This window comes from Phyllostomus hastatus, unplaced genomic scaffold (genome assembly GCF_019186645.2).
Source record: "Phyllostomus hastatus isolate PE091 unplaced genomic scaffold, TTU_PhHast_1.1 phas_contig_148, whole genome shotgun sequence".
In the NCBI taxonomy this organism is placed as follows: domain Eukaryota; kingdom Metazoa; phylum Chordata; class Mammalia; order Chiroptera; family Phyllostomidae; genus Phyllostomus; species Phyllostomus hastatus.
In genome coordinates this window covers 2,830,184-2,843,480 of record NW_025333607.1, presented here as the reverse complement: position 1 = coordinate 2,843,480, position 13,297 = coordinate 2,830,184, and the positions used below count along the sequence as shown (strand labels likewise).

At 42.6% G+C, this 13,297-nt stretch overlaps 2 protein-coding genes across 3 annotated transcripts in view; one reads left to right on the top strand and one right to left on the bottom strand.

Annotated features, from left to right (window-relative positions):
- The window catches only part of GPR137B (G protein-coupled receptor 137B), a 44,277-nt gene extending 36,301 nt beyond the window's left edge, over positions 1-7,976 (top strand). For both annotated transcript variants that reach the window (XM_045861065.1, XM_045861055.1), the window contains 2 exons: positions 164-288; positions 1,663-7,976. In XM_045861065.1, coding sequence (XP_045717021.1) covers positions 164-288; positions 1,663-1,783 — 246 coding nt within the window. In that variant the 3' untranslated portion in view covers positions 1,784-7,976. The remainder of the gene's footprint in view (positions 1-163; positions 289-1,662) is intronic.
- A 917-nt stretch (positions 7,977-8,893) lies between these two features.
- ERO1B (endoplasmic reticulum oxidoreductase 1 beta) overlaps positions 8,894-13,297 on the bottom strand; it is a 44,978-nt gene continuing 40,574 nt past the window's right edge. Inside the window, exon 16 of the mRNA XM_045861044.1 lies at positions 8,894-11,418. Within this exon, the coding sequence (XP_045717000.1) occupies positions 11,358-11,418 (61 nt within the window). The 3' untranslated portion in view covers positions 8,894-11,357. The remainder of the gene's footprint in view (positions 11,419-13,297) is intronic.

Sequence of the window (13,297 nt, the reverse complement as noted above, 5' to 3'; positions counted from 1 at the left end):
AGCCTCTTAAAATAAAAGCAAGTGGACAGACACTGCCATGTACAGGGGGCCTCTGTCCAGAGGAGCAGAGCATCCTGTGTCTCCTGCAAGAGGTCTTGTTGTTCTTTGCTTGGCGGGAGGCCCAGGGTATGAACATGCATTAACCTAGTAGCTGTCTTTCTAGACCAGTCCTGGGTTGGTCCCCAGCCATGGATTCAGCCCCAGATCCTACTTCTTTGACAACCCCCGAAGATATGACAGCGATGACGACCTAGCCTGGAACATTGCCCCTCAGGGCCTTCAAGGAAGGTAAGCCCCTCCCTGGTGTAAGAGGCATGGTGAGGGCTGCCCCAGTGAAATGCACGGGAGCCCTGAAATGGGCTAGGTGAGAATCCTGTGTGTGAGGCGACCTGCAGCCAGAACACAGCCCCTCCCATGATCATGTGCTTCTACCTGGGCCAGGTGCTTCTACCTGCGCCAGGTCAAAGGCACAGTCTGCAGACAGGAGGGTGGCAGCCCCTGGGGCTCCCGTCCCCTTTCCTCAGCCACACATCACTGCCCAGTAATCGTCATGTCCCTCTTCCGACCTATGCCCCTAGAATTTTGAGGCCCCCAGGATGAGGAGGGGAGGACAACTGCCAACCTAGTGCTTGGTGTCCCCAGGACCTTGCACTGTTCTTGTGGAAGGGAAGCTTCAGGCCACTTAGAAGTAAAAGCTGATCATAGGCAATCTGTTGTGGATTTAAAGACCTATCATTAACATTTTACCTGAAACCCTTCCTCCCACCCACCCCCTGGGAGGAAATGAAAAGAGATGTAGAAGTCCTTAGAAAGCCATAGAAGAGCTCTGAAGAAAAGGGCCAGTGTTTTAGGGACTGGGGAGTGGAGTGAAAATCTGGGAGAATACATCGCTTCCTAAGTGGGCCAGGTGGCAGAGGGCCTGGTCAGATGGAACAAAAGATGGTGCTTGGGCAAAAGCAAAGCAGACCCATCTAAGATATAGGGAACATGGGTCATAAACAAGGGCATCCCCATGTCCAAAGTTGTCCTGACCTTTTCCCTAAAATTGTTCCCTTACCCAGTCACCCAGCTGCACTTCCTGCTTGCCGTGTATGTTCCTCTGCGTGCGCCCTCACCTGTGGGAAGCAGCAGAGCTGAGCAAGTCCTCACTACCTACGTGGAGGAAGGAAAGACCCCTCTCCCTCCACGGACAGAGAGAAATAATAACAATTGCACATTATCGAGTGCTAATTGTATATTAAAATACTGTTTTAAGCTTTTATAGGTATTAACTTAAAAAAAGCCTGACAAGGTAGTCACAGGTGATAAAACCAAGGCCCAGAAGTTACCTGTCTGAAGGCACACAGGTAGTGAATCACACGCGCTCTGTGTTGGGATTCAGACCTGGTTTGTTGCTACCACGTTTTGTTAAGCACCATGATTTGGTTCATGGTCTAGTAACACGTACTGGTGGGCTCTGAAGAGCTCAGCAGACTGTTGTGAGTGGACTTCTAGCCACTGCACAAAGCACCATCTGGTGGAAAAATGGGCAACGAGAAGCTGCCTTAAAAAAACCTTGGAATTGTCGGGAGTTCACACAGAGTCCCAGTGCTGCTTACCCAAAGCAGACATGTCATCAGTAATAAGCACAGTGTTTCACTGAGATACCTCTTTCTTTTTAAGTTTTGCTCCAGACTACTACGACTGGGGACACCAAGTGAACAGCTTCCTGGTTCCAGCAGGAACTCTGCCACCAGACTCAAGTGTGGATCCTGACAAACCCAGCCATGGGCAGCACCAGTGAACGGTTGCGTGGACGATTCCTCGGGTGGAAAGCTTCAGGAAGACTAACTTAATGACAGCTGACTCTTTAGGGCACTTTTCCTTAAGAAGTAGGACTTGATTTTTATTTGTTATAGGTTTCTAATGGCTCCATAGGACTAAGCGATAACTTAGAATCTAAATTTTAGATTGACAAAACCTTAGTTTAGTACTAAAAAGGGAGCCTGGCTGCCTATTTCAGTGGGTTTAATTTAAACTTCAAAAATTCCATACTTTTATAAAGATGTATTTTATATAACTTAAACAGTGCTAAAATATAGTAGGGGGTTTTGAGAATGTTACTGCAATATGTTACAGTTTGCACAGACTTTTATGCATAACTCACTTTAAAAGTAAACAGTATATGGTCTGAGGGCTTCTTTAGGCTTTCGGACTAAAGCGTTCCTCGAATCCTTACCTCTTCCGTCACTCGGATCCTGACCTCTGCGCTGGCAGCCTCTACGCACGGCTCCGGTGGCGAGGGTGAGACTCTAGCAGAATGTCAACAGGCTACGTGCCAGCTCCCTGGCTCCTCACAGTTTGTCAAGACCCAGATAGTCGGTCCCTTCAAGAATCCCAATTTTGCCAAAAGTCTGGTACTCTTCTCTGGAGGGTGCTAGGGTGTGCACTCAGATGATGATGTTGCAGGTGTTGGTAGTGTTGACTTACACGCGTAAACCTCCTCCGCTACCCTCAGAGAGCGGAGCCAGCTTTCAGCTCCGGGAAGCGGAATTACCTCAGGACTGCAGCAGGAGCGCGCCTTTCCCCGCGCACTGAACGCCCTCGCCGCTGAAGGAACGCGGAGGGGCTCTCAAAGGGGGCCAGTAAGAAAGACCCCGGGCCCTCGAGCCAAAAGGCAGTGTGGAATCCTAACGGCATTCTCATAATTTCCACCCACATTTAAAACAACGCCCCGTATTTTTCAGTAGCTCCGAAAGCAGCCTGCCGGAAGTGGCGTGCTTCACACGCCAGAAGCCCGGGGCTCCCTCACGTGACTACGTAACGCCCGCCTCTGTCACGTGAGGGGCGCTTCCGGCGGCTGCTGCTGTGTTGTCTCTCATTGGAGAGAAACACCAGGAAATACTGGTTCTCCAACCACAAGCGCCATTCCAAAACCTCACGTGTACACTTGTATTCTGCAGTTGTAAAACTGCCCGCGATGGGAGACTGTGGTCCTCTAGGGAAGCTGCACAGAGGTGAGGTGGGAGAGGAAGTACTGTTAGCAGAGGGACAGATTCTGTTCTGCCCAGAGTCTCACCGCTCGGGGAGGTGAAAGCATCTCAGTCTTGTCTGAAAGTCCTGCCTCCACAAGGAAGCCCCGTTTTGGCCTTTAGGAATAATTCATCTCTGGGCACTGATTTCACAGACAGTGAGCCCGCTTCTCTCATCTTGAAGGGATTTACAGCTGGGATCTCCCGTTTTAAACAGGCCACGACTGGGTTTTCATGTGTGCAGAGCGTCTCTTCCCTGCGTAAGCCCTCCTCCTCTCCTTTCAGGATGTGGAAGAGCTGGGGTCACACATCATGTAAAACAGTTACTTCAGGGAAGTTCTACACTGAAGCAAAATTTGCACTGATTATTCAGTTCACCCTATGATAGAAGTTGTTCATCTGAATAGCTCTACGAACACGCTGGTCATTTGTCACCCATCTCTGTGACTGGTGCTTAGGGGAATTTACAGGCAGAGCTGGCATATGCTCAGAGCTCCTTTAAATCAGGCTTTCAGGACGTGCTGCCATTGTTCACAGCAGCCCATTCAAGGGCAGAAATATTTTTAAAGAATACAGTGATTATAATATCACTAAAACTGTAATTATTACATCCGTCCCATGTTAAATACTTTATTGTTCTGTTGTTACTGCCAAGAAAACTGAAATACCCAGCATTTACCGGTAAAAACCATAATCTGTTTCTGTGATAAAGCTACTAGTATTTATTTGAACTATTCTTTTTTATTAGAAAGGATAAAAATGTTCTAAGTGCCCATTTTTCTCTTCTCCCTGTTTTTAAAAAGTAACGCTAAAGCACACCTAGAGTATTAAAACACATCTAGAATATTAAAAACTATGTATCAAACTATTTTTCTCTTGTAGTACATGGTCATATATATAGCCTGTGAAATGTGGCAGATTTGGATGGAAAGGAAAACTAAAACTTCCTTTAGTTTCTTGTGCTGCTAAGTTACACTAACAAAGTGACTCCTTCTGTGGAATAGTAAAGGCTAAGAGAAGGCAAGGAATGGTAATTTCTGTCCTGAAAGCACCCAAATGTCCTCTAAGGACACGCAAGGAAATTAAAGGTAAGAATGTACATGAAGAGTCAGTATCCCCGCACATTTTGTACCGTCATCACCCATCTCAGCCTGATTCCGCACCAAACGGCCGCCTGTCAGGTTTCTGAGCGGCTGTTGGAATTCTGCGGAACAGCCAACTGCAAAGTGGACTCCTGAGAGTTCCACCGACTTGTGCGCATCTTCATCAGCTCTTTCTCATTTTTACAATTAACTCATTTAATTGAGCCGATGATTAAATGTCCAGAGTGTTACACACAGAGCTGTGGACTCCTAAATTTTGTCTTACAGTATACATAGCAGTTGCAGGACACTGCCCACTTGGGCGTGTCAGGCATGTGGTTAACTGCAAGTTACCTTGTTCGGCTGCAAAGATCAGGCAGTCTCTGGTCCACTCCCAGATTGTTTTACCAAAACCCCCAAGAGTGTTTTCTGTGGCCTTGAGTGCTCAACCCCTATAGAGAGGAGAGGACTAGGCATTAGTGCACCCAAGAGTGAGAAGTGCTTTGAGAAAAGGGTTCTCACTTATAGTTAACCTGATGGATATCTCTAGAATATTGCTTTTATTTTTGACAGTGAAGGTGAATTTACGTTAGAAATAAATGGGCCTAAATATTTGAAACTTTGTATCAATTTCCAACAGAAGAGACTTGGTTATAAAACACCTTCCTCCCCTTTAGATTGCAGCATGGTAGAACGTAGACTAGCGGGTCTGATGGAAAACACAGCTAATGTACATTTCCATCTTCCACTCCACACGAGGGAGAATTTTACTCATCAAGGGCATTTCCGACTGTGCATACTGCTACCTCAGACTTGTCACAGTCCACAGGGAGGAGCTGTTTGTTAGAAAGCCTCAGGCAAACAGTGGAATTCTCATCAAAGACCATCAATGAGCTGATTGAAGTGAGGAAACATTTATTTAGAAAGGGACACTGAGGACGAGGGAGTGGGATTCAGTCAGTGTCAACCAAGTGCATATTATGTGATGGACACTGGGCTTGGTACTTGCCATGTGTGCTGGGCCCAGCCTGTAAACTCAGCAACACCCTGAGGGCAGCCCTCCTCTTGGCCCTTAGCAGGGATGTAGGAAAAGCCCTTGCACCAAAGGGTCCAAATACCTTGAAGTCGGCTATTGATGTCCCCGTGCTCCCAACTGTGTCTCTGTTGATTTCTCATACCTGTCCCCAGCTCCTCTGGGCCTGGGCACTGATGGCGTCCATCCAGTGTGGGGTTCTGAGACTTGCTGCCCAGGTCATCAAGTCGGGGTTCAGAGTCCTCAGATCCAAATCCAGAGACTCAGCAAACCATAAATAAGGGTATCTGCCTGGTTCCTCCAAAGCTGGACTCCTTGCCCTGTGGCCGGTGCCTGTCCTTTGTTTTTCTGGAAATAATTACACCTTGCCAATGTTAATTCTGTAGCCTGCAGACCTGGGCTGCCCTTTGGACCTTGGCTGCCCTACCACTCAGACAGAACATTAGACTCTGTCTCTGGGACACATCTTCTGCCCCTGAACTTGAGTGTGGTCAGAAAAGGAGCTCAGAGGGCTGCTCTCTTCAGCTAGATCTGTGGCCTTTCTTGGCTCTGAGCCTCAATTCCCCAGGAACCTGGTTCCCCTACAACAGCTCCTCCATCTCTTTACAGTTCCAAATCAAGGTGGTCCTGGACGGCATTAACTGAGGTATGAAAGGGTATATTTAGGATAAATTGTTTGACCAGGGCCATTCAATTGATGTCACCAAGTACTCTCAGTGAGTTCACTGGCCCAGGGTCTGGGCATCAGGTTTGCAGACTTAAGACCTTTCCCAATCGAATGGGGAAGCAGCGCACTTGCCCATTTGGGGGAATATGCGGTGAAGGAAATCCACGTGGAAAGTTAAATTATATCAGAAGGTGAATGCTCACTTTGCACTGACCAGGGGCATTAAGTGGACAATTTCAGTCAATTTGCAACACCTGGATGGCACCATCAAGCAGACAATAAGAGCCATTCCCACGGAGGGCACCTGTCCCCTGGACCTGCTTCTTCGGGAGCTGTTCCTCCTCAGTCGATAGACTCTTCTCTGGGTGCGTCTCTCTGAACTAGATGGGACCTAGTCAGGCTGCAGAATTCCTAGGTTCTATGCTGACGGGGATACCTGTCTGTTTTGATCGCATCCCCAACTCCTAGAACGGTGCGTGCAGTCAGACCCTGCTCTTCCAGTGACATCGTCTGTAAGCGACGATATACTTGACAGGTATAATAATGCTCATTTACAAATACCTAACTTTTGGATAAAGAATTCACACTGGAATAAAAAAGGAAATAAGGATTCTATATGTAGTTCTCAAATTAGAAGCTAAGTCTTAAAATAGAAGCAATAAGGTAAATTAAAATTCTATCTATGCTGGCATGCCATGTCTTGCCTCTCTGCCCTCACCTCTTGGGAAACAATACAACAGGCAGTAAGAAGGAAATCTTTATCAAGTAAAGTATCAAATCAAAAGAACAGGGACACATTAAGTGGTTAAAAATGTAACCCTAGTGAGAAAATACTGAGTAGGGCGGAGCTTTAGCATGACCCATAACATTAAACAGGTTTTTAAAGCCCATATGGAATAAACAAGAACAACTAAAGAAAATTGTAAAAAAAATGGAGGGGGAATGAATTGGGACCAATGAACCAGATACTGGAATACAGACCCGGAGAAATGAAAACAGTGAGGTACTGGTGCATCAGTAGATAGGCTAGTAAAATAGAAAGAACCCAAATACAGAGACAAGTCCATATGGGGCTTCAGGTATGATAAATGCAACATCTCACACTGGTCAGGAAAGGACAAACGGTTCAATAAGTGATACTGAACCTGCTGGGTAACCATCTGGGATACACTCCAAAGGAAGAAAAATTTAGATTAAACTAAGCTGTAAAAGTTCTAGAAGAAAATACAGGTAAATTATTGCTGTGGAGTGAAAGGGCATTCTAAGTATGACTGAAAGTCCAGAAACCACTAAAAAAGCAAAGTCAAAAGACGATACATTGGAAAAATATTCAGCTCATTACAGTGTCAGGACTAACATCCCTATCCCGAGAAAGTACTCCTGCAAGTTCGTGAGAAGATCAACCAGGCAGTACGAAAATTAGTGAAAGAAGAGAATGCAAAGGAAATATGAATGGTCCAAACATTAAAGGGAGCCAACCTTGTAATAAAAATACAAACTAAAGCACATGGGAATGTAGTTTTTGTCTATCACAATGGCAAATATTAGAGTTTTGGATGACACCTGTGTTGTAAGTTGGTGGGTGAGCAGGCATTGTCTGAATTACAGGTGGGCATGGGGGTTGGCAGCTTCCACCCACGGAAGGCAATGTTCTAAAATCTTTTAAACCTACAAACACGTATGGTCTTTTATCCCCAAATTCTACCAAGTGCATAATTATATACATGTGAAATAATATATATGAGATCTGGGAAATATCCAAATGCCCATTAATAGGGGGTTGGTTAAATGACTGCATGTTCATATAATGGAATACCAACCAGTTACTGAAAAAAAAAAAAAAGAGAGAGAGAGAAAGAATAAGCTATCTAGTGACATGGGAAGTCCACCAAGAAAAATTAAGTGGGAAAAAAGCAAACAGTATATATATGATGCCACTCTTGTGTAAAAATTAGGGAAAAATAAGACTTCACATTGCTATTTGTTTGTATATGCCTAAAACGGTATGAATGGAATCATAAGAAACCAAGACCAGAGGTTATTTTTGGAGAGGCAGGGGTAAGGTGTGCGGTATTGGATACAAAGAAGACATCACACCACCACTGATCTTTTCTGTTTTTTGGTTTTTGAATCATGCGAATGTATTACCTGCTCAAAAACCCAAATAAATATACTTAAAAAGCCTCATGACTCAATGCAATTCAAGAGATGCTGAAAGTCCCCAATATTTAGTGGAATGGTAATGGACCAACATAAAATGACGCAGATGTAGCACATTCTGAGCAGGCTTTGGAGTCAGGCCTCCTGGTTCCAGAATCTGGTCCCACCACCTGGAATTTGTGACTGTAGACTCGGGATGTAACCTCTCTCACCCTCAGTGTCCGTGTTTGTGAGCAGACGTAATCGTACCTGTTCACGGTGCTGCTGTGAACGTGAAATCCCCCACGCAAAGCCCCTCACCCAGCAGCTGCCGTCAGGATGAGAAGGAACAGCCTCAGACTACTTAAGATTTCCTCCTTTCTCCACAAATTATAATCAAATCCTCATCTCAAAAAAGGAACATTGAAAAGGGAGGGGAAAAAAAAGAAAAAGATGGCAGAAACATTTACTTTAATTCACATTTTCTACTATATGGTGGGTACAACAGCACATTACTTACAATTCTGTTCAAAATCAAAGGTGCACTTGTAGATCTTTCTTAAAATAAAGCACCTATAACTTGCATGTGTGTCTGGGTTTTGTTCTACCGAGTAATTTCCACAAGACCGCACGCCCAGTCTGCTTTGGTGAGCAGCTATGGTTTCAGCAGGCACTTCAGCTTGCAAACTGCCGAGAGGTTTACTGGGGAGCCCAAGTTCCCGGCTGAAGGCAGTGCTCACGAAGGTCAAACCAGCTATCCTTCCTGAGACCCCACGAATGGCCCCTAGGCAAAGCTGGACAACATGGCGCAGTGTTTCGGGTACACAGAGACAGCAAGTACTGAGTAATTCACAATGTCAAAATGTTAAAATGTTTCACTTAACCAAATTTCAAAACTGTGAAAGCTATTACCATTCTGTCTGATCCTCCTCATAGTCTAAAAATCAACACAGGAGAAATGTTCAAATTTTACCAGCTTTAATATATAGTATTTCTAACTTACATAAATGCCACTTAAGAAAAAAAACAACAACTCATGCCATGGAAGGAAGGGATCGTTTCCTTTTCTTCATTTTCATTACTTCATCCACTGGTACAATCATTTCTGTCATTATATTATCAAGTGCTGGGTGTTCAAACTAGGTGGTGAGATAAAGACAAAATGCCAAGAGGCACTACCAGCCAAGCGTTTTTACAAAGCAATCAATACTCTTCATACCACTTCACAACAAAAGGTGCGCAGATTGGAGAAAAAGCTGTTGTCACATGAACCATAAAACATCAACAAGCTCACAAAACAGAGATTCTTAGAGCTTACACAATTAAGAAATACAGACATAAAAATGTAGGCTGCACCCCATCGTCTAATTTATAGTAAAATAAAGTTAATATAAATTTCAGCTTAAACATACTTCATTTGTTTATTTTCTTGGTAGTGAAAAAATTTGTGTAAATTTTGAAAAGACCTTTACCCTAACTAGACTTTTGGATTTCCTAGAACTCACTCCAATACACAATTTTCTCCTAAGCTCGAAGCAAATCAAAGTAAAGAGAAACAAAGCAATAAATGGGAATGGCCAAGGAATTCTTCCAGTAAGAGTTTAAATAATAGGTTTTACCTTTAACCGAGGGAACACCGAAGAAACACTACCAAAATGATTTTTAAACTTACAGTAAAACTAGACAAAGTACAAAATTCACATTTTCTTAAACTCTGAATGAACACTAAGAATAATTCTTATTCATTTACCATCAATTTTACTTATTCACTTCACATTTACCTGAAGGTCCCCCTCTCCCACCATATGTGATACTTGTATCCTTAAAAATGAAAAGAAAAAGTGGAGAAGGCTCCAATCAGGCCAGCCTGTTTTATCTGACTTCAAATAGAAAAACATCACCATCAACAACAAAACCCCAGCTTTATAAAGATTAGAAATTGGGTAAGAAAATAATTAGCTAGTGAGACCTTCCTCCGTCCAACCACATCCCTCCCTCCAAGGGTGACTACTTATTTTTAAAAGAGGGGAAAGCCAACTAAACACAGTTAAAAAATGCACAACTACACCAATGAATACACTTCAGACTTTTGCAGGAGAAGGGAATGGGTTTAAGAGCACTTACTTCATAAGACTGAAGAGTCTAAGGAGAGACTCTGTTTAGTACCCATATCACTTCCACGTAGATGCAACCTTCCAAATTAACCACCCTGCATCTACTAGCATCTACTAACATTGCATCTACTAAGGTATTTTTAAAGAATCAATATTTTAAATATTGAGGATATTTAAATCGAGGTTTAGAAAATGACTGGAGAGGACCAATGAGTCATCTGTTGGTACGAATCACCTGAAGTACCACTCACGTACTAGAGCTATGGAGAAAAGTGGGGGAGGGGCGCTTAAGAGTCGTGAACTACTCTACCTGCTTAAATCCCCCACCAAAGAAAATCAGATTGAGAGGATTGCATAGATTGTGTTCTAAAATAAAATCCTTTAAAAATGCTTACTTTAAAGTAGTAAATTTTGTGCATATTATGTTTTAAATTGGCATTATAAACCCATAAAATCCCATTCAAATTTTTATCAAGATGGAAACTGTTAAATATTTATACAGTTTTTGTTTTGTTCTCTTTTAGAGTAAATGAAAATTTCTGAAATTGGAATAGAAACAAAGACACAAAATCAAAAGAAACTCACGTCCAGGTTCTGAGTAAAGAGCCCCTCCCCCCAGCTGCCCTCTCCACACAGGAGATGGGTCTTGGTGGCACAGAGGGCAGCACTTACTTACCTTCACTACAGCAGGTCCTTGAGACCAAACCAAAACTACAACAGCCACTACAAACTGAGATAAAAACCAATGAAATTGAAGCTGAAGTCCTGAGCTGCTTCAGTAGCTTCTGAAACCACACTGAGAGGGCCACTGGTCACACAAACAACCTGCACATCCTAGAGGGTGACACCGAACCAGGCACGGCTGCCCACACGTCAGAGCCACCGATGAACTGTCACCCTGAGACCGGCCCCAAACGACGCTTATTCCCTAGCTCCCCACCTCCCTAACTGCTGACAGCATTACTAGGATGGAGACATGGTCATTTCAGTTTGGCAACTGGAAATAAAGCATAATCAAACAAGAACAAAGCCAATTCTAAACAAATAGAATATTCAACAGATGGAAACATGAAATTAAACACAGAATTAGCATAACTTACATGTTTTAAAAGTATATACTTCTTTTATAAATACCTCTAATTGACAGTCTATTAAGAATCATAAATATTCAAGTGAACATTTGAATTTTCTCTTTAAGAGTTCAGAATTCTTGAAGTCTTTGAAGATTAGTCTCCTTTTGCTGAATGTCCAGGAGTAAAAGTTCTCACGTAGTCTCTTTATGTCTCTAATTAGACATATAATAAGCCTTTATTACCTACTGTGTTGTAATAAAACTTTAAAATTCTGTAACTCTCTTATACTTGTAGAGAGCCTATTGGAGGGAAAAAAAGCATATTAGTACAGTTGATATGATATGCATATATTTCAAATGATTGATATTGTACATGAGCTATAATTCAAAAGCAAAATCCAGAATAAAAGAATGCATTCAACATTGAACACTGAAGCTTTCATTTTAAATTAAGTATGCTGTAATTACTTGTTAAGTATTAATAAAACACAAGACTATGGTTCTTCAGTTTTGGTTAAGAAGGGGCAAAGGAAGCCAGCTACTTCTTATTATCAATACATTAACGACAGGGATAGTGATAAGAGTAATTCATTATCATAAAGAACCTCAAAACATGTATACTTCGTCTATAAATTCATTTTGAACATTTCTCCCCAGATGTCTGCTCCTTTCTTGCTGTTCCTCAAACACACTAATTTGTTTTACACTGTTAGTTCCCAGATCTTTAAAGGTAAAGATTCTGTCCATATTGGCTACTGCTGAATCCCACATTTATGGTGTTAAATAAATAAATAAATAAATAAATAAGGATGAATGAATAAAATGCTTCAGGTCCCAGGTCCAGCAGCACAACTCTGGAATGGGAACCACAAAATAATTCTATAGGCTCGATTATCTTTATGTACAAGTCAGGGTGGATACAATAAATATCTAACGTTTTCTTTCTACAACTGAGGATAATATAGTATGCAGTAGTCAGCTCCTTTCTTTACTCTAAGCACTTAATAAATGATAACTTTTCCTACACCAAGAGCTTAGGATATGCCAGGCAATGTTCTAGCACATCACCACATAACCTCATTAGTTGTGGAAAAAAAAAAAAAACACACAACCCTACAAGGTAGATAAAATTAACCCTGATTTTACATTTCGGGAGAGCAGAGGCTCAAATAGATCAAGTTACTTCCCAGCGGCAGCCAGCTGGTAGGTGCACTGTAACAGGCCCATCAGATCCGGGACCATATGGCCGCTCAACAAGTCCAGGCTCTCTAAGGTCTCCAAACCATTCATTGTCTTTATATTCTGACAGGTTGTAGGATTAATAGCAAATGAATTCTTACTCTAATCATCAGAATATTAAAGGATTGAAACAGATTTTAATTATTAGGAAAAACAGAATATGGTTATTAAACAAATGTATAAAATCATATGCTGTACCTCAACAAAGCAGCTGTTAAAAAAAAAATCCCTACCAAAATATACATGAAGGTAAAGAGCCCAAGGCCTAAATGTTAAAGAAGAGAGTTTAGTAAATAGCAGATGTGCTCAGAGTGTGGAGACCACACTCCAAGTCTGGTTGAGGCAGAGAGAGGATCTGAGAACCCAAAGGTTACTGGGCACATTGACCATGGGTGTCCCCTCTTCCAGGAGCACAAACTGCCCCGCACTGCGGCACCATCTCTGGGGAGGTGCCGTTCAGACCTCTAGGTTTATCACCGGAGAGGTTTCCACCTTCTCCAGTATTATTCTAATAGACACAGGAAGGCACACAGCATGCCTGTGTCTACCTCCTATTACTTTACCCTTTTAGAGAGGCACTAAAATACACTGTAATATCCAATCAGTGTATTTATGCCATATGTCTGTTCCCTGGAAAATAAACCATTTGACATATAATGATGAAACTATCAAAAAATGGCTGCTAGTGTAGGAAAGACACTTGCAGAGTAGCCGAGATAAAGAAACCATATTCTCCAGGACTCAGTGGCAAGAACCAAAGACAATGCTTATTGTATGTCTCTGCCCACTAGCATCACATGACAAAGCCATGTTGTGCTGGGTGCCCTGAGGCATTAAACAGGTATTAACTGTATTAAACAGGTTATCAGACAGAGAAAACCACCAGTCTACTTAAGAAAGACTAGTGCATATACTCCCCAAAGTTAACATTAATTTTGTG